The 21281-nt window shown below is 32.9% G+C and overlaps 1 protein-coding gene across 4 annotated transcripts in view; it reads right to left on the bottom strand.

Annotated features, from left to right (window-relative positions):
- Positions 1–20099: 20099 nt before the first annotated feature.
- The window catches only part of LOC149418918 (uncharacterized), an 85568-nt gene continuing 84386 nt past the window's right edge, over positions 20100–21281 (bottom strand). The window contains exons 5-6 of one of the 4 annotated variants that reach the window (XM_089638716.1): positions 20902–21000; positions 20100–20390 (exon numbers count right to left, since the gene is read on the bottom strand). In XM_089638716.1, the coding sequence (XP_089494842.1) occupies positions 20185–20390; positions 20902–21000 (305 nt within the window). In that variant the 3' untranslated portion in view covers positions 20100–20184. The remainder of the gene's footprint in view (positions 20391–20901; positions 21001–21281) is intronic. The other 3 variants (XM_089638715.1, XM_089638717.1, XM_089638718.1) reach the window with 3 other exon arrangements.

A 21281-nucleotide genomic window follows, 5' to 3' on the forward strand; every position in this document is an offset into this window, starting at 1 on the left:
GTGTTACGCGGTAAACAAAATTACCTTAGGTATATCAAATTGTAACAACTATGATGATCAACTACGATATCAAATTTTAACAACTTTGTAAACTACCTCAAAAATAAAATAAACTCCAATAGTACACAAAAAAAACAAAAAATAAATGTCACCCGGATTGGATAACCAAAAACCTTTTAAAACTAATTAATAAAAGAAATAAATTAAACCTTAAACTAAAAAAACAACCGGGAAGCGTACCATTAAAAACAGAAATCATAAATATACGTTATAATATTACTAAAAAAAAAACTTTAAAACAAAAACACTACACCACCCTCTTTAAAAATTGCGAAAATGATTCAAAGAAAACATGGAATCTAATTAATACAATACTAACAAACAAGTCAAAAACTCTCAACAAATCTTGTAACAAGATAATAATCAATATTTATTTATTTATTTATTTATTGTTTATTTATTGTTTGTTTGTAAATATTACATAATACAATTAATGAACTTAAAATGTCCAACTAGGCGATTGCCCGTTTTAGGACATTCCAGTATGATAAAGTTTTTACATGTAATATATGGTACATTATAGTGTTGACTATTCTGTTGTTAAAAAAAAAATACATATGTATATTCATACTCTAGAATACTTCCAGTTATATCACGACATATTTTACTATTATTTAGCTGACATAATAACTGAATTAACATAACATAAGCTGAATTAATAGATAAAAACAAGAAAATGAAACCGAATTGAAGAAATTCTGTTGGTAAGGTAATACAAATGTATATTCATTTTTTTTTTTTTTACTATTGTTTAGCTGATATATTAAACTAAAGAAATATTAATATATAAAACAAGGAAATGAAAAATAACAAAAAATTAAAAATGAAAGTAAAGAAGGAACTTTTCCTTTAAGGAAAAATATCACGAAGAATTGAACAATTTTCGAACTTTCTTTATGTAAAAATACAGTTCCTGTAATGCTAATATAATACCAATATAAGTTAAAATGTAAAGAAGAATGTAAAGAAAAACAAAATTTACAATTTAATTACTGTTTTTTAGCATATTCTCGCATTCAACTCTCCCCAAGACCAGAAGCCAATTGTTTACCTGCATACGCAGAATATTACTACTCTTTGCCTTCCATGCATCAGGTATGAGATTGAGCAGTTTAGGGCCTAAGTATGAGAATTGTCTCTGTGCTAAAGATGAGGAAGTGGTGGGCGGAACTGTTGGGTTTTTTTTTGCATGTCTTGTATTATGACAGTGGTTTACGGAAGCTAAGTAGTGCCTCTGTTTTTGAGTATGTAAAATGATTTTCCTCATGTATAATTGTCTTACATCAAGAACACGAAACTCTGCGAACAATGAATTGCTGGGGTACCTGAAAGGTTTTTTCAGTATGACTCTTATAAGCGATTTCTGGGATTTAGCTAAGGGATCGAGTATGGTTTTGGCACAACCTCCCCAACCTAAGGAAGCATAGTCTAGTATGGAATTGCACATTGCAAAGTAAATTCGTTTCAAATCATTTAGACATAGAATATTTCTTATTGCTATAAACAGATGTGTAAGTTTCCTGACCTTTGTGGAAGTAAATGCTATGTGTTTGTCCCATCTCAGAAATTTATCAATGATAATTCCTAGGTATCTTATATTGTCCACACATTCTAAGGTATTGCATTTACATGTAATAGTGTCGTAACAATGGTGTATTCTAATGTTAATAATTTCTTGTGGTTGACCCGCTTGAGTTGAACTGAAGCAGATGAATTTCGTTTTATCCGAGTTTAGAGTGAGGAGATTACTATCTAGCCACTGTTTAACTTTGTTTATGCCAAATTCAGCTTTAATGCAAGACTCATTCTAGGTTTTGCCTTCGAATAAAAGTACTGTATCGTCAGCAAATGTAATAATGTGGTCTGCAAATGAAGTATTACATAAGTCATTTATATAAACATTAAACAATATGGAACCTAGTGTACTTCCTTGCGGTACGCCATATTTAATATTGGCTGGATCACTTAGAGTACCGTTAATATCCACTCTTTGGCTCCTGTTTTCTAGGTAACTAACAAACCACTTGAAAATTTGACCCTGTATCCCAATTCGCTGTAGTTTATTCAGCAGAATTTTGTGCGAGATAGTGTCGAACGCTTTAGCTAGATCTAAAAAAAGTGCAATGCATTTACTACCTTTATCTAGATTGTTAGAGATGATTTTTGTCAAATTAGCGATGGCGTTTTCAGTGCTTAAACCTTTGCGAAAGCCGAATTGTCTACTAGAAAGGATGTTGTTATTTTCGAGATAAAGGATGAGACGGTTCTTTACAATTTTCTCCATAATTTTAGAGACAGAGTTGAGCAAGGAAACAGGCCGGTAATTATGTATCAGTGATTTGTCCCCACTTTTATGTAGTAAAATGACGATTGACTGTTTTAAATGGTTAGGGAATTTCCCTGAATTAAAGCTTAGATTCGCAATGAACGCAATCGGTATGGCTATGTATACTTTAATGATTTTTAGAAGATTTGATGAAATCTTATCGGGACCACATGCTTTTGATGATTTAAGGTCGTCAATTATCTTCATGACTTCGTAAGTTGAAGTTGTGATTGAGTCTATTTTGTGACCGATCCTAGGGATAGTTAAATTGGCGAGAGCGGTTTCTGATTTCTTACACTTATCGAGAATTTTTTTCGCAAGTGTGTCACCCACAGATGAAAAGTAACTATTTGCAAAGTTTGCCATATCTTTGGGGACTTCAGAGTTTGATGTGTTAATGTATAGCGATTTTATTTCAGAAGATTTATTGATTTTGGATTTGGTTATGTTGCGAAAGGTATCCCAAAAACGTTTTGGATTGCAGTTGTTTTCGTAAATGAGTTTTTTATAATAATTTTCTTTCGCCGATGTAATTAATTTCTTACACAAATTCCTATATTTTTTATAATAACATTGTAATACCAAATTCTCAGGATATATTTTTGCCTTTTCATGAAGATGATTTCTTCTGTGAATCGATTTAACTAGCCCCAGGGTGATCCATGGTGTGAATTTAATTTGTTTATTAGATACGGTTATATTACTTGTGTGTTTTGATATATACTCGTGTAGTTTGATAATAAATTCTTTCATTGCTAAGTCAGTATCTGATTTATCTAGAACATTTAGCCAGTTTTCTGCGCTCAAGTCCTCAATTAACTTGTTGAAATTAGTTTTAGCAACGTATTTAATTTTCGAAGAAGTGGGAGGCTTGTTTTTAAGACAAAGAGATGTTGTATAGTGGTCTGAAATAGTTGAGTGTATAACAAAAGTGTCAATAAAGTTAATATTTTTTACATTGATGTGATCAAGACAGGATTTACTCGAGCCCTGTTCACGAGTAAAGCTGTTAATAGTCTGTGTGAAACCATTTTCCGCGAGTAGACATAGATAATCGATTGATTGACGGTGGTAGTCAGGGATAGTGTTAATGTTTAAATCTCCCATTATAATTTGCTGTTCAAATTTTTTTGCATTGTTTAAAATTTCTTGCAATGAAGAAAGGAAGGGGTCAATATTGATGAAGGAAGGAGATCTGTAAATGGCAAATATGCATATGTTATTATTCAATACTATTTTCATACAGTTTGATTGTGCTAAAGTAATTTCCTCTACATGAGCTTTAATTCCGTCCTTGATGTAGATAACAATTCCACTGGATTTGTTGAGGTTGGTTGTGGTGTGATATTCAGAGTAATTGTGGATTGATTTTACGGTGTAGTATTTATTTAACCAGCATTCGGTTAATATTATAACATCGAAAGATGGATTAAATTGATCAAGAAAAATTGTAAAGTCATCTAGATTTGAAATGCTTCTAATATTCTGGTGTATGATTTTTAGACTATATGAGTCCCAGTTATAGTTGTTTAAATTCTCCAGATCTCGAATTATATTCATATTAATGCTAATTACAGAATCATTGTAATTATCCGAAGGTAACTGAAACATAATTATGATTAAATTTACTATGATGTGTGGTGGTGAACCCGTAGTTCTTTTGCGAAAAGTCTGCAAACAAAAAGTTAAAAACGAAAGTGTAAATTACTGTGTTGTTAATCGGTGTTTTATTAATATATTGTATAGTAGAATGTGAGTTCTGATTATTCGAGTATGATGTGTATTTTACTTCGAGATGAAAGTTGAATCCACTAATTATATTAGATGTAAAAGATGTTATAAAAGATGATGGTGTTGGTATGTTTCGTATAGAGCAATCTAAGCAGTTGATGGTTATGTAGATATCTGTCATGAAGGCTGCAAATACAAAAAATATGAAAACAATAAAATCAATAAAATGGCCAAATGCAAAGTATGTGCTGATTCTGTAGAGGAGTTGATGCGAAAAAAAATGCCAAAAAACAATAATTAAATACCATAACATGCGAAAAATGCAAAGAAGAACCAATACTAGGACATATTTATGTAAATTAAGATTTTTTCCAGATTTACATAGATTTGTTGGGAACATAATCTTACAAAGACTCTCGCTGCTTGTGATACGTACATATGAGTTTGATTGAAGCACAGAGAGAGGAAATAGAGAGAGTGCATTATTATGAGATAATGAGAGAACATTATATAACATGAATGATAATGTTGATACATAGTATTCCCACTTAAAATATATTTTAACTGTAAAGTGCATACTATAGTGTATAATGCTTCTGATTATAATTGTTAGGTGTGATAAAGGACAATAATTAAATTTAGTAACATGTGAAAAATGCAAAAGTATGATTAAAAATGTGCGAATAAAATATGTAAATAAAACAGTAGTAAAGGTTTTTGAGAAATACAAAAACATTATTTTGACAGAGCTCGAGCATTTGTAGTTAATGTAAATTCTGTAAATACAAGTGAATATAATAAAAGTTAGCCAAAATAAAAAGATTATTGAAGAAAATAAGAGCATCATATAGTGAGTAAATAAGATATTACTACTCTGATTCCTACGAGAACATGAAGGAAGAATAATATTTACCCAGTAAACAGATATTTTAAAGAATACTAAAACAGCGTGGTTTTTGTTGCTTAGAGGAAGAGTATGGTTAGAATTTTTAATTGTAAGATTCGCAATTTTTATAATAATTTTGATGTTACTAGGGAAAGCTACTAATGAAAGTAAGAAAGAATTATTTTGATAAAAATTAGGTAATATGCTTAGGGTGTGTGAAAAGTATATAGCGGTAATATTCAAATAAAAACTTGTAGTGAAAGTATTATTTATGGAGATATATAATTTTTTTTTAGAGAGAGCTAACGAAACGTGAGATACAGTCAAAGGAGGTAAAGTATAATAAAAATAGTGAATGCTGATATAAACAATTTTCACACTGATAATTTTGCCACATGAAAGAACTCCTAAAAAGAGTAGGAATGCATTATTTTCAATTAAAACATTATTATTTATAAAGACAAAGAAATAACTCATGAGAAAACTTGCGATGAATATGATATTATCCGGATTATTTTTGTTTAGCAGTGCAGTAAATGTTGAGGTACTTTTTATCATCTGTCATAGTTGTTGGCGTTTTTCTCGATCAAGATCAGTGATGTTTTTAATCGTAATAATTTTGGATGTATCCGTATGTCTTAGTAGAATGCGCCCCAAAGATGACCAAGAGTATTTATAGTTATTTTCTCTGGCGAATTTTTTAGTTTGGGAGAGTAAGAATTTTCCTTTTTGAGTTAGATGATCTGACACGTAAATCCGTTTTGCTTCTTGAGATAGCCCTAGATCTGCTGTATTGAGTTTGCTTGAACTGGAGGTAGAGGATTTTTTATAGTCTTTGATTTTGAGTAGGAAGTCATCTCGAGATTTAATACTATTGAACGACACTATTACAGACCTGGGATTTTTTTCGGACAGTTTTGGTCCTAGTCTGTACATTTTATTGATTTCAGATTGTAAAGGTATCGAGGTATCTCCGTAATTTATGATTTTTGATATCTTTTTAAGAGTTTCCATAATATTTTCATTGTTTGCTTCAGGGATGCCTCTGATGTCGATATTGCACATCTGTGTAATGTACTCCAGCCGGTCAATTTTGTCGTCCTGATGAGAAGTAGTATTTTCTAATACAGCGTTTTGTTTTTTTAATTCTAGCATATCAGTAATGAACCTTTCTTGCGAGGATTCAATGACAGTTAAACGTTTTTTTAGAAGGTCTTGCTGATCCGCTAAAAATTTAAATGAATCAAGGATTTCTTTGTTTTGTGCGATAATCGAATCATATTTTTGTTCCACAAAATCCATTATTGTTTTTTTGAAATTGTTTAATTCTAAAATGAACTTTTCTGACGTAAGAATGCCGCTTGCGCCATCTATGGTTGATGAAGGAAATTTCTCTGTGTCTGTTGACTGTTGAGTTAGATGTTTGGTAGGTTTGCCGGTAGATGGTTCTTGATCGATTTTTTCATCATAATAATTCATATTTCTGGTCTTTTTTTTAGAAAAAGCTTTAGAGCATTTTTTACATTTCCACTGAGAATTACGAGCACCACGTATGTTTTCACCAATCTCTGCACAAACAAGATGATAGCCATTATCACAGACAACACAAGATATGAATTCGGCTGGACTGTCAATATTTTTGTCGCAAACGATGCACAGTGTATTCATGTTGAAATAAATTGATTTCGCCGTGAATACAATTGATTGAATGATGTTTAAAATTGATAGTTTCAACACAGTTTAGGCACTTTTGAATTTTTTAACAGCTAGCTCGTTTTAGTACAGAATGACAGATTTATTTTTATTATTTGTTTTTTTTTTTTTGACAGTTAACATGCAGTTTCTTTGTGAAGACAAAAAAACGTGAAAAAATAGCACTTCACAAGATATAAATGCACTGATTTGAAGCGCGGTCTTTGATTTCTAATAGTTTAGATCTTTGAGTTTAGTACACTTTAATTTTATGTTGATTTTTATTAAATTATAGCAGACGTAAGAATATGTCAACACTAGACTCAGTAGGTAGTAACTTATTTTGGAAATATGATAATTTATTTTATTATTTATTAATTAATTTATTTTATTATTTTATAATAATGAAATAATATCAAATAAAGATGATATATGTAAACATTTTAACGACTACTTTTGCAACATTGGGTCCTCATTAGCTGATAACATAAAAAATAAGCCCGCACACAATACAGCTAACGAAATAACGTTAGAGCATAATAGTAATCAATCACTTTATCTTCGACCTACCACGGAGGTTGAAATAAACAGAATTATTAAGTCACTTAAACCAAATGCAAGTGCTGGCTATGACACAATAAAATGTAAAACAATACTCAATCTGTCCGAACTATTGGCTCCTCCTATTTCAAAACTAATTAACCAATGCATTACAGAGGGGACTTTTCCAGATTGCTTTAAAATTGCGAAGGTAATACCAATATACAAATTTGGATAAAAAACGGATAGGTCAAATTATCAGCCAATCTCAATTTTACCAATTCTATCAAAAATTTTCAAACATGTAATTTATGAAAGATTAAACAAATTTCTACCAAACAAATCACTGCTATATAATAAACAATACGGTTTCAGAAAAAAATCGAATACTCTTTCGGCAACGAATGATCTAATAAACAAACTAAAAACCAGCATAGACAATGGAAATTACGCTATAGCAATCCTCGTAGATCTCCAAAAAGCATTCGATACCGTGAGTTATGTGATACTACTAAAAAAAATAGAAAAAATAGGTGTAACCGGCCCCGCTCTCCAACTCATTAAATCGTATTTAAATAACAGAATGCAATATGTCAGCTTTGATTACAAAAACAGTCAACACAATAATATAAATTATGGTGTTCCTCAAGGATCCATATTAGGTCCTCTCTTGTTTCAAATATATATTAACGATATCTGTCAGTTAAACTTAAATGGGAATTTTTTTTATACGCGGATGATACTGCTATATTTTACTTTGGTAAAAACTTAGAAAACTTACTTGAAAAAGCCCAACTGGATCTTAATAAATTAAATAACTGGCTAGTTAAAAATATATTAACTATTAACACAAAAAAAAAACAAATATAATGATCTTAAGTTCATAAAAAAGAAAAACGCCGTCTCATAAACCTTTGCAAACAGAAGGAAAAAACCTACAAATTTCAGATACCTAGTGAAAAATATCTGGGACTTCATATCGATAAACACTTATCTTTTAAACACCACATACAAAAAGTAAAAGAAAAAATTATCCCACTAATTGGTGTATTTGGTAGAATAGCCCATCTTCTACCAATACAAGTAAAGAGGGGATTATACTTTAGTTTAAATCAATCCCATCTAAATTATCTCATAGAAATATGGGGAAACACAAACATCACATATCTAAACAAAATTCAAATAATACAAAATAAAATTATAAAAAAACTTTTTAACTATAGACCAGATACCCCCACCAAAAGAGTATACCAAGAAAATAACTTACTTAAAATTAGAAAACTGTACGAATACAACATATGCCTATTAATTCACAAAATCCAAAATGGCCTCAAACACAAATACTTCATTAATGAAAACACCACAAGTACATGACCACCACACAAGACAACATAATAAATTATACACTAATTCAGCAAAGACAGAGTGTGGTAAAAGAAACATAGGAGATGAGGGTGTACACATATATAATCTCCTTTCTGATAGCCTGACAACCGTAAATAGAATAAATATATTTAAGAAAAAACTGTTTGCCCTCAAGATCAATGAGCAAAACCAAAATGCTCTCACTTAAGAAAAATATGTTATTTAGGTAGTAAACCATAATTATTAATATATATTGTAACACAATTGTTGGGTAAATGTTATTTATTTAAAGTAGGTTCACAGATCACATATAGTAAAATAGTCACAATGTTTAAAATCCCAATAATAATCAACTGAGCAAGGGGTCGGAGGGAACCTTGCCGATTAGACTTTGGAAACAACAAAACTGACTCGTGCCGTTATGGTGACGAGCGGTGGCGACTGTGGTCTGCTTAGAGGGTCGTACCATAGGACGAAGCGCAACTAAGGCAGCAGTCGGGGTCTGGTTGGTGCTTTGCTTATGGAAGTAGAATACTCCTTAGAGGGTCGTGCCAAAGGACGAGGCGCAACTAAGAGAGTGTACTAGCCAAGGGCAAGCTGCAGACGAACTGGTTGAATTAGGACGTGTCGCTCATTATATAGGCCATCCCTTGTAGAGGGGCGTGGCTTATGTGGCGACTCGAGAGTGGGAGATGCGCAGAGGGCGTCTGCGCAGCCTAGTTTGCCTAGGTATGGGTGAGCGGGAAGGCACTGTACGGGGGAAAGAGTAGTGGCGAGAGTAAAAACGGCGCGCTACATCCTCCCCCTCTGGATCGAGGAACGTCCCGTCGAAGATCCAGATCTGTAGTAGCGTGGTGGCTGCTTATTCTTCTTTGGTCGACCTCGTTTGCGCAGAGGAATAACCGGAGCAGGCAGCGGTGTCAGGTGCCCGTGGTATGGAGTCAGTGCTGAGGTGTAGTAGGTGCCTAGCGAGACATCTGGTGCTTCCATTGAAGCTACCTCGTAGCTCGTCGGTCCATGGTGCTTCAGGATCAGGTAGGGGCCATCGCGACGTGGTCCTAATTTTGCGCTGAAACCTCTTGCGGCTTTGCTAAGAGCGTGGGAATGGACAAAAACGTGATCCCCGGGCTGGTAATGGGGGTCTTCTCTTCTCTTGTTATCCACGTTATTCTTTTGTTTGTCTTGTTTGTCTTGTTTCTCATTATTGTGGGTCCTGACAAGACGTAGGGTATCTTTTACTCATGGTAAAGAAGCCAAACGGCGAATGGCGTCCGTGCGGGGACTACAGGATCTTAAAATCAAAAACGATCCCTGATAAATATCCGATAGCTAAACTTCAAGATTTCGCCCACAAACTGGCAAAAGCGAAGATTTTTTAAACCATCGACTTAACGCGCGCATACCACCAAATACCGGTCGAACCTGAGGACATCCCTAAAACAGCCATCATCACACCGTTCGGATTGTTTGAATTCACTTCCATGCAATTCGGACTGTCAAATGCAGCTCAGAGTTTCCAACGATTTATGCACGCAATAACAAGGGATCTAGATTTCTGTTTCGTCTACCTAGATGACATCCTGATAGCTTCCGCTGACGATGAGGAACATGAAAAACATCTAGATCTGCTTCTTAAACGACTTGCTGATAACAGACTTGTCATTAATATCCAGAAATTTCAATTAGGAGCCGCAACAGTGAAATTCCTCGGACACACAATAACTCCAGAGGGCATGACGCCAATCAAGGACAAAGTCAATGCAGTGACAGATTTCCCACTACCTAAAACCGCGAAAGAACTACGTCACTTTTTAGGTATGTTAAACTACTACCGCAGGTTCCTACCCAATTCGATCAACACCCAAGCAATTTTATATGACAGTATTGCCGGTTACAAAAAGAATGACAAGAGGATTCTCAACTGGAACCAGGAGCAGACAAAGGCGTTTGAAGAATGCAAGCAACAACTAGCGGACGCAGCTTTACTGGCGCACCCAGATCCAAACGCAAAGCTTGCAATGATGGTTGATGCCAGCGACAAAGCATTGGGCGCTTCATTACAACAATCAAAAGGAAACATCTGGGAACCGCTAGAATTGTTCTCCAAAAAGTTCACCCCCGCACAGCAGAAATACAGCACTTTTGACCGTGAACTTACCGCCGTTTACGAATCTGTGAAATACTTCAGGAACCACATTGAAGGCCGCCATTTCAGCATTTACACCGACCATAAACCAATCACCTTCGCATTAAACAAAAAACACGCGTCTAGCTCTCTCCGTCAAGAGAGACAGCTAGATTACATTGCGCAGTTTTCTACCGACATCAGGTATGTTTCTGGAAAAGAGAACGTAGTTGCGGACACCCTATCTCGCATCGATGAGATCAACTGTCCCACTGTAATTGACTACGAGCAAATGCGGTTAGATCAATGCCAACCTGACGGTCAATTGAAGGAAAACAATGGCAGCACGCTTGCTCTACGTCAAATGGTGATCCCTGGCACTGACACCCGATTGTGGTGTGATATTTTGACAGGTCATGTTAGACCACCTGTTCCACCCAGCGTGCGACAACAAGTCATAGCAAGCATACATAATGTTTGTCACCCTGGTATCTTGGGAACTACAAATACGGTAAAACAAAGATTCGTTTGGCCTGACATGGCGAAAGACATCAAGAGTTTCGTTAAACAATGTATACCTTGCCAGAAAGCTAAGATATCAAAGCATACGGTCGCACCTCTAGCAACGTACATATTACCAGAGGATAGATTCCGTAACATTCACATCGACTTAGTTGGACCACTTCTATCATGCAATGATTACCAATATATACTAACCATGATCGATAGGTTCACTCGTTGGCCTGAAGCAATCCCCCTCAAGAATATTTCAGCAGAAACCGTAGCCACAGCACTGATTACGCATTGGATCGCTCGTCATGGTACACCTGACAGCATCACCACTGACCAAGAACGACAGTTCGAGAGTTATCTCTTCAAAAAACTCGCAGGAAAGTTCGGCATCAAACACTCTAGAACCACGGCATACCATCCTCAAGCGAACGATATTATAGAAAGATGGCATCGCATTTTTGTTGTTTGTTTTTGGGGTGTTATGCCGTGTTGCTCTAACTCCTTCTTTAGCCGACGTTTCGAACAGCGTTGCAGTGTCCATCATCAGGGCAGATCCGGTAGATCCGAAGATGTGTAAATTTTGGTTGTCGAGTTTGTGCTTATTTATTTGTGGCCTGGGCCCATCCAAGTGCGAAATGCCAACGGAAGTGGCGACATCTTGTGGTGAATTCTGAAAGCACAGTATTTATGTTAGCCTGGGGCCCATCCAAGTGCGAAATGCCAACGAAAGTGGCGCCATCTTGTGGCAAATTCTAGAATTAGAAAACCGATAAAGAAGGAGTTAGCGCAACACGGCATAACACCCCAAAAACAAACAACAAAAATGCTTTTAGCCGTGAGAATCTAAAAAACTTACCAGATGGCATCGCACTTTAAAAACTTCTCTAATGGCATGTGGAGAACAGAACTGGGTTGAGAGCCTTCCTCTAATACTTCTCGGTTTGAGAGCTACAGTGCGTGAGGACCTAAAATGCTCCCCCGCAGAACTTACGTATGGCAGGACTTTAAGGCTTCCCTGCGATTTCTTCTCAGAAACTCCCCGCGAGGAACCCGACACGTATATAGGATGACTACGGAGAAAGTTCGAAAGTATCAAATTGACCCCTGCCAGCAATCACAGCGTAAGAAATTTTTTTGTGCACAAAGACCTACCTGTCACCACTCATGTTTTTCTGAGAACAGATAGTGTAAGAAGATCGCTTCAGAACCCCTACGAGGGTCCTTACAAGGTAGAAGAACGTGATGACAAAACATTTGTCATATCAAAAAAGGCAAACCAAAACGTGTCTCCATAGACAGACTCAAGCCTGCTTTCGTTCCAGTTGAAGAAAATTTCACTATTCAACCCCCTGTTCCCGTTACACCGATAACCAAAATCTCAACGCGATCAGGTCGGCAAGTACATTTTCCAAAGCGATTTGGAACGGAATAACGCACAAAAAGAAATTTTTATTTGGCATTTTTCTCATTCATAGCTCATGATAGAAATTAAATTATAAATTTCGCCTAACTTTCTATTGCAGACCATATTCATAAAGTATATAATTCTTTAAAATACTGCGAACATCACAATATTAAAATACACGATATTTTATGTAAATCAGTTCTTTAATATTGTAACTGGCCAATTTACATAAGCTAAAACTTAAATCATTATTGTGTATTCACAAGTGTGAAACACCTTAAATACGATGAAACTTTTCATCATTTTACCGCATAACTCATGCATTTTAAAAAACATAACATATTAATCATGTTTTTGCAATCTTAAATCATTTCTATTTTAGATGAAAACTTTTCATCATTCAACTGCATAATTTGTGCACTTCAAAGGTACTACAAGCACCACTCTGTTTTTACTAACGTAAAACTTAAAAAATAAGATGATAACTTTTCATCATGCAACCGCATTTATGCGTAAATACATGTATTACATCATTATTGTAATAGCAAGTGTGACCAACTTTCCACACAACTAATTTAGTTCATCATATTATATTATGTATCAACGTACACACTATATTCTCTACAAACTATGTACGTAGTAGGTTACTCTTAACCACAGTTTTAAAGCATTGTTTATGCATTTTAGTTTTTTTTTACCATGCTTCCCTGGATGTATAGGCACTTTTATACATCCAGTGAATCATGTGGTTGAAATTATTTATTTTTATTTTCGAAGGAAGCAAATACTTTGGGGTGTGACATATTGAATGAAAAAAACATACACTTAGTAAGACACCACTTTATTTTTGAATTAATAACAATAGCCAACCGGGTTTCGCTTGTCCCAAGCTTCATCAGGACTAAATATCAACTAAAGCAAATTAGATACAGGCACATATAAATATAGGTAAATGAAAACAATGAGTGAAAGAGATACAAAACAGATAGAAAGAGATGCAAATAGAAAATGTGGAGACAAATTATTAAGGATGATGAGGAGGGTGGGGGGGAAGGAAATAACAGTTTCAGCGTCGGAATAAATTTAATATGGGACTATCAGATAAATTAATTTGGTTATTTATTATATTTAAATTATTATTAACTGCTTTTTTTATTTCAAGGGCTTCTAAGTTGTTTAATCTAATTCCAGATCCATTTTTATGCAATATTTTAGTTCCCGAGATTTTATCGAATGAATGATTAGATTCTATTAAATGATTTGCGAATTCTGAAAAGGCATTATTGTTTAAACATCGTAAATGTTCTTTTACTCTTAATTTGACATTCCGGGCCGTTTTTCCGATATAAAAAGCAGAACAATCATTACAATTAAGTTTATATATGCCCGAGTGGCTTAGTTTGTCGTCTTTATCTTTAGTATTAATTAAGTATTTACCTAAATTATTATTAGTGTAAAAAGCGGGTTTTATTTCAGATGGGAATTTTTTAACGCTTAAAGAAGAAAAGTTATTTGTATACAGAACTCTACGCCATTGGAATTTTTGATTTATATTTATATTATTAGGGTTATAAGATTTGTTAAATAGGAATTTATTTGATGCTATTTGTTTCAATTTTTTATTAAGAATATTGTCTATTAATTTTGTATCATACCCGTTGTTTAAAGCGATTTGTTTAATGATGGATAATTCGTTGCAAAAATTATTATTATTCAACGGAACGGTAACCAATCTATGAATCATGGAGTGAAATGCTGAATGTTTGTGGGATATAGGATGGTTGGATGAATTGTGAATTGTAATATCAGTATACGTGGGCTTACGATAGATATTAAATTCAAATTTATTGTTAATTATACTTAAAGTTAGGTCTAGAAAATTCAAGGTTAAGTTTGTACCTAATTCTACAGTGAATTGAATGTGTTTGTGAAAGGAGTTTAATATTTTAAGAAAAGAGTTTAATTGTCTTTCAGTGCCTGTCCAAATGCAAAAAACATCGTCAACATATTTTCTCCATAGTAAAATATTCTTTAAGAGAGGTGAATTTGAAGCAAAAATATTGTTTTCTAAGTTATTCATAAAGATGTCAGCGATAAGGGGGCTTGTAGGAGCGCCAATTGCTAGTCCCTCTCTCTGCTGGTAAATAACATTATTGTATTGGAAGTAATTTTGATTCAAACAAATATTAAAAAGACGAGATAAATCATTAGCTAAATCTTTAGACAAGTGAGAATTATTCAGTAAATTAGAAATAATGGTAACCAATGGAACGGTAACCAATCTATGAATCATGGAGTGAAATGCTGAATGTTTGTGGGATATAGGCTTTTTATATCGGAAAAACGGCCCGGAATGTCAAATTAAGAGTAAAAGAACATTTACGATGTTTAAACAATAATGCCTTTTCAGAATTCGCAAATCATTTAATAGAATCTAATCATTCATTCGATAAAATCTCGGGAACTAAAATATTGCATAAAAATGGATCTGGAATTAGATTAAACAACTTAGAAGCCCTTGAAATAAAAAAAGCAGTTAATAATAATTTAAATATAATAAATAACCAAATTAATTTATCTGATAGTCCCATATTAAATTTATTCCGACGCTGAAACTGTTATTTCCTTCCCCCCCACCCTCCTCATCATCCTTAATAATTTGTCTCCACATTTTCTATTTGCATCTCTTTCTATCTGTTTTGTATCTCTTTCACTCATTGTTTTCATTTACCTATATTTATATGTGCCTGTATCTAATTTGCTTTAGTTGATATTTAGTCCTGATGAAGCTTGGGACAAGCGAAACCCGGTTGGCTATTGTTATTAATTCAAAAATAAAGTGGTGTCTTACTAAGTGTATGTTTTTTTCATTCAATATGTCACACCCCAAAGTATTTGCTTCCTTCGAAAATATTATATCGGCTAGTACTGCCAAAAAAGCAAAATATTATAAAAACTATTCTATTAAATACAGACTTATGTGTTTAGATATATATTTTTACAAAGAGTGTTTAAAGTGTAAAGTGTTTCCAAAATATATTAATGTAAATTTTAATCGTATCAAAAACGACAGTTTATCCAAATCATCAATGTGCCAAGCTAAAATAGCCTGGCTGAAAGAAGACCTCAAGAATGCCTACAAAAAACGGAACAATATAAAATTAAAACTCAAACTCCTACATATTGAACTTGTTCATGAACTTCATCCTGTTGAATGGGACCTGTTCGATGATAAAATCCGAAACTTCGTCTCTATTAAAGCTTTTAAAAAACGTGAGATCTTAAACAAAAAACTGAAAAATCTGTGCAGTATTCAACAAACTTTAGATAATAGTGCCCATGTAAAACCTACACATCAGTTTTTTGACCGTGTCAAAAATCTTTCTTCTGGACATTTTAACAATCAAGAAATTTCCCTTTTATCTAAAGGTCTTAAATATAACTTAAAATATAATAAAAATGACTTCGATAATGCTGTTGAAAACGTTGCTGTGGACATCGAAACTGCTCTGCATAATAAACCAAAACCGTTTCTATACAAAAGTGCTGAAAATTTAAAAAAATTAATCCCAAAATTTAATCTTAACCTTAAAACAGATCCAGAAGCCCACATCATGAAGAGTATCCGGAATAAGTTAAAAAATGACAACTTAATTTTAACAAAAGCCGACAAAGGCAACACTGTCATCATATTAAACAAAAGTGATTATAACACAAAAATTGAAGATTTCATCAAAAATGATGTGTTTAGTGTCTTACCATCTGACCCTACATCTAAATATTTAGATAGTATAAAATGTGCTATAAAAAATTCTAAAAACTCCATTTTTCAGGATGATTCTTATAACCAAACAAAGTTTTTAACAAAAAACCCCAAAGCACCAAAACTTTACGGATTTCTGAAAATCCATAAAAGTGATTGCCCCATTCGCCCTGTAGTGTCCTGTTGTAATTCCCCCAATTTTAAATTATCTTCATTTATAACAAAAGTATTTAACGATGCCAATGTGTTTTTCCCAAAATATACTATCAAAAACTCATTAGCATTAATCGATGAACTAAAGGACCTGGTTCTTCCCAGTAATTGCAAATTAATATCTTTCGATGTAGTCAACTTATTCCCTAATGTACCTGTCACTGAAAGCAAAACCCTAATTTCTAATTTACTGAATAATTCTCACTTGTCTAAAGATTTAGCTAATGATTTATCTCGTCTTTTTAATATTTGTTTGAATCAAAATTACTTCCAATACAATAATGTTATTTACCAGCAGAGAGAGGGACTAGCAATTGGCGCTCCTACAAGCCCCCTTATCGCTGACATCTTTATGAATAACTTAGAAAACAATATTTTTGCTTCAAATTCACCTCTCTTAAAGAATATTTTACTATGGAGAAGATATGTTGACGATGTTTTTTGCATTTGGACAGGCACTGAAAGACAATTAAACTCTTTTCTTAAAATATTAAACTCCTTTCACAAACAAATTCAATTCACTGTAGAATTAGGTACAAACTTAACCTTGAATTTTCTAGACCTAACTTTAAGTATAATTAACAATAAATTTGAATTTAATATCTATCGTAAGCCCACGTATACTGATATTACAATTCACAATTCATCCAACCATCCTATATCCCACAAACATTCAGCATTTCACTCCATGATTCATAGATTGGTTACCGTTCCGTTGAATAATAATAATTTTTGCAACGAATTATCCATCATTAAACAAATCGCTTTAAACAACGGGTATGATACAAAATTAATAGACAATATTCTTAATAAAAAATTGAAACAAATAGCATCAAATAAATTCCTATTTAACAAATCTTATAACCCTAATAATATAAATATAAATCAAAAATTCCAATGGCGTAGAGTTCTGTATACAAATAACTTTTCTTCTTTAAGCGTTAAAAAATTCCCATCTGAAATAAAACCCGCTTTTTACACTAATAATAATTTAGGTAAATACTTAATTAATACTAAAGATAAAGACGACAAACTAAGCCACTCGGGCATATATAAACTTAATTGTAATGATTGTTCTGCTTTTTATATCGGAAAAACGGCCCGGAATGTCAAATTAAGAGTAAAAGAACATTTACGATGTTTAAACAATAATGCCTTTTCAGAATTCGCAAATCATTTAATAGAATCTAATCATTCATTCGATAAAATCTCGGGAACTAAAATATTGCATAAAAATGGATCTGGAATTAGATTAAACAACTTAGAAGCCCTTGAAATAAAAAAAGCAGTTAATAATAATTTAAATATAATAAATAACCAAATTAATTTATCTGATAGTCCCATATTAAATTTATTCCGACGCTGAAACTGTTATTTCCTTCCCCCCCACCCTCCTCATCATCCTTAATAATTTGTCTCCACATTTTCTATTTGCATCTCTTTCTATCTGTTTTGTATCTCTTTCACTCATTGTTTTCATTTACCTATATTTATATGTGCCTGTATCTAATTTGCTTTAGTTGATATTTAGTCCTGATGAAGCTTGGGACAAGCGAAACCCGGTTGGCTATTGTTATTAATTCAAAAATAAAGTGGTGTCTTACTAAGTGTATGTTTTTTTCATTATTTATTTTTAAATATACTTTTATTTTTCATGTTTGTACAATTACAAGTTAAACCCACTTTGTCTTACGTACGTAAAGGAACATGGTTATTCGACTTACGTCAACAAAAAACACACCTTTACGTGCTGGAGACGATGTGCAGTTTTTTTTTTACTTTAGTTAGCATAACCCTTTAGTATTTACAATGCTATGATGAACGCCTAACTAAGGCTCCAAAAATGTAATACTTTGACGAAGAAAACTCTACTATATCCTACTTATGTATCAATTAAATATTTCTTTCACTAGATACAACTTACTATAAAACATACCTTTTACTATAGTTTTCTATTTCAATATAACCTATGTAAATACAGCATTCCGCTATATACAGCGTACCATCGAAATGTTTCTCAAGTAAATTACAACTTGTAACCATACATTTGCGATTCTTTAAACATGTGTAATGTTATTTTAAGATTAGTTTAGTCATAGTCTTAAATATTTTTTATACAATTAATGTACAATAATTTTACAACCAGAGCTACTAATTATGCACTCTTGGTAAAATAAATTTACTAGCTCTGAACATAGTTCATCGACGCAACAAAATTCAATGTCCATACATTAATTGAAAATTAACCAACTGGATTCAAAACCTTGAAATCCATGTACCACAACAATCAGCTGGAATTATATCTCAAATTCCATGTACCACAACAATCAGCTGGAATTATATCTCAAATTTCATGTACCACAACAATCAGCTGGAATCATATCTCAAATTCCATGTACCACGCTATATGTACACCAACGCTTCGAACACTTAGTTCGTCGATGCGTCAAACTCTGTAAATAACTCACAATAAGATAATAACTAAGAATTAACTGATTTCAGCAACTAATAAAATGCTTTATAGAATACAAGAGTCTAGTAATCTCAGCATTACGTTTTATTGTTAAACACTTAATTTTAAGATTTCATGGTATTAGAATTAAGATTTTCGGCTAAAATTTTTGTAAAACCGTTAATACCTTCCAATGTGTTATGTCTAGAAATTATAACAGCAATCTACTTCAAAATAATAACTAGCCATACTACTCTGCTCGAGTAACTTTCACAATCTTCTGAACACATTGGAGGCTATTCTCGTTTTGACTGAAGGTGCCTCAGTTAAAATATTGTTATACTCGGTTAACATCAGTTATATAATTTCTCTTAACGATTTTCCATTTGTTCATGTTTATCGTTCGCACTGGAGGGGAGGCTATGGAAATGCGATTAAGCACTTGACTATAAAATAATTAATAAATTAACTGATTCGTTTGTCCACATTGGCAACATTAGTGATGTCACCATTTCCGACTAGAGTGAACCCCGTTCGGAGAAACCTGACGGACTTCATTCTAGTCGTGACTTTCGTGCCGAGAACACGTGGCGTAAAATTAAGCTATTTCGCATTCCCAAGTTTTTACCTACCGCGATCTCACCTAAATGTAACCTGCACATTTCGTATGTAAAATTCAATAAATTATTAAATGTGCGAGGAACTTTTGATTTCATCTCTGAACACACGATCCTTCCTGAAAGATTCGTAAGTATCTTCGACACCACACGAAGCAAAGTTTCCTCCACAAAGGTCAAATTTATCTTTTAAAAAAATTAATATCACCTATCAAATGTTATAACTTCAATTCATGTTACAACCAAAATAATCGTCACAATCCTCTTTTAAGTTTATATTTATTGTACTGTATTTATGTAAATTACTGATATAAACATGAAATAATTGTCAAATCAGCTCAGTCCATTATGGGACTTCTCTGCGCAGGGTCTGGATCACTCGGCTTATGTCCATTTTATACCGGCCCGAAGAACATAAACTCTGGCCTCTCGGAATCTACAGGCGCAGCCTTTGAAATTCTTTGTAGATTATAAGGTGGTGGGTATACGAATAAATCTAAAGAAAACCGTTTGACTTATATTGGGCTGGCTTGATGCACTGCTTTTTGTCGTCTTTGACGTGCCCAGGCAAGCAACGGCACTCCACAGGGCAGCTGTGGGGCTTGGTACATCTGGCCAGTTCCCCAGCGAACACATTGGCACAGGTAAGGTCATCGCACAGCGCGCACTTATCCACCACCTCGTTTTGGCCGCATTTTGGCACTAAAATCAACAATAAAATTATATTCTATTCGATTCAACTTAAACGGCGTTAGGAATGTGATGATGTAACTTTGTTGGACTTTTTTTTCGTTAATTTATTACTTTTAATAATTAATAATTAATAATATTTATAATTTATGATTTACAATTTATAATTTATAATTTATAATTTATAATTTATAATTTATGATTTATAATTTATAATTTATAATTTATAATTTATAATTTATAATTTATAATTTATAATTTATAATTTATAATTTATAATTTATAATTTATAATTTATAATTTATAATTTATAATTTATAATTTATAATTTATAATTTATAATTTATAATTTATAATTTATAATTTATAATTTATAATTTATAATTTATAATTTATAATTTATAATTTATAATTTATAATTTATAATTTATAATTTATAATTTATAATTTATAATTTATAATTTATAATTTATAATTTATAATTGATTATTTATAATTTATAATTTATAAAGATTATGCTTACGAGGCATTGCAACACATTTTCCTGCTTTGTCTTTAATGTATCCCGTTTTACAGTTGCATGCGTCTGAGGGGTTTGCGTTCACATCTCCATTGCACGGTGCTGCGAAAAAAAATAGTTTGGTAATTGTTCTTCAAATTAAACATAACAAAAACGACAAAAATGGTTTCCCTATTCCGCCAATGTGTCAAAGGAGATAAAAACAAATTTTACAATGATATTACTTCTTTACTATAAAAGGTCAAAAATTGTTTGAATATATCATTATAAATGATTTCAACCACGGATTTTCAGTATTAAAAATTAAATTAACAAATGGTGGTATTTCAACAAAAGACTGCGAGAACTGTATTCAACAGAAAGAGAAAAAAAAACTTGACTCT

Source organism: Hesperophylax consimilis, chromosome 13 (assembly GCF_061612785.1).
Source record: "Hesperophylax consimilis isolate HC1 chromosome 13, BYU_Hcon_1.0, whole genome shotgun sequence".
Classification (NCBI taxonomy): domain Eukaryota; kingdom Metazoa; phylum Arthropoda; class Insecta; order Trichoptera; family Limnephilidae; genus Hesperophylax; species Hesperophylax consimilis.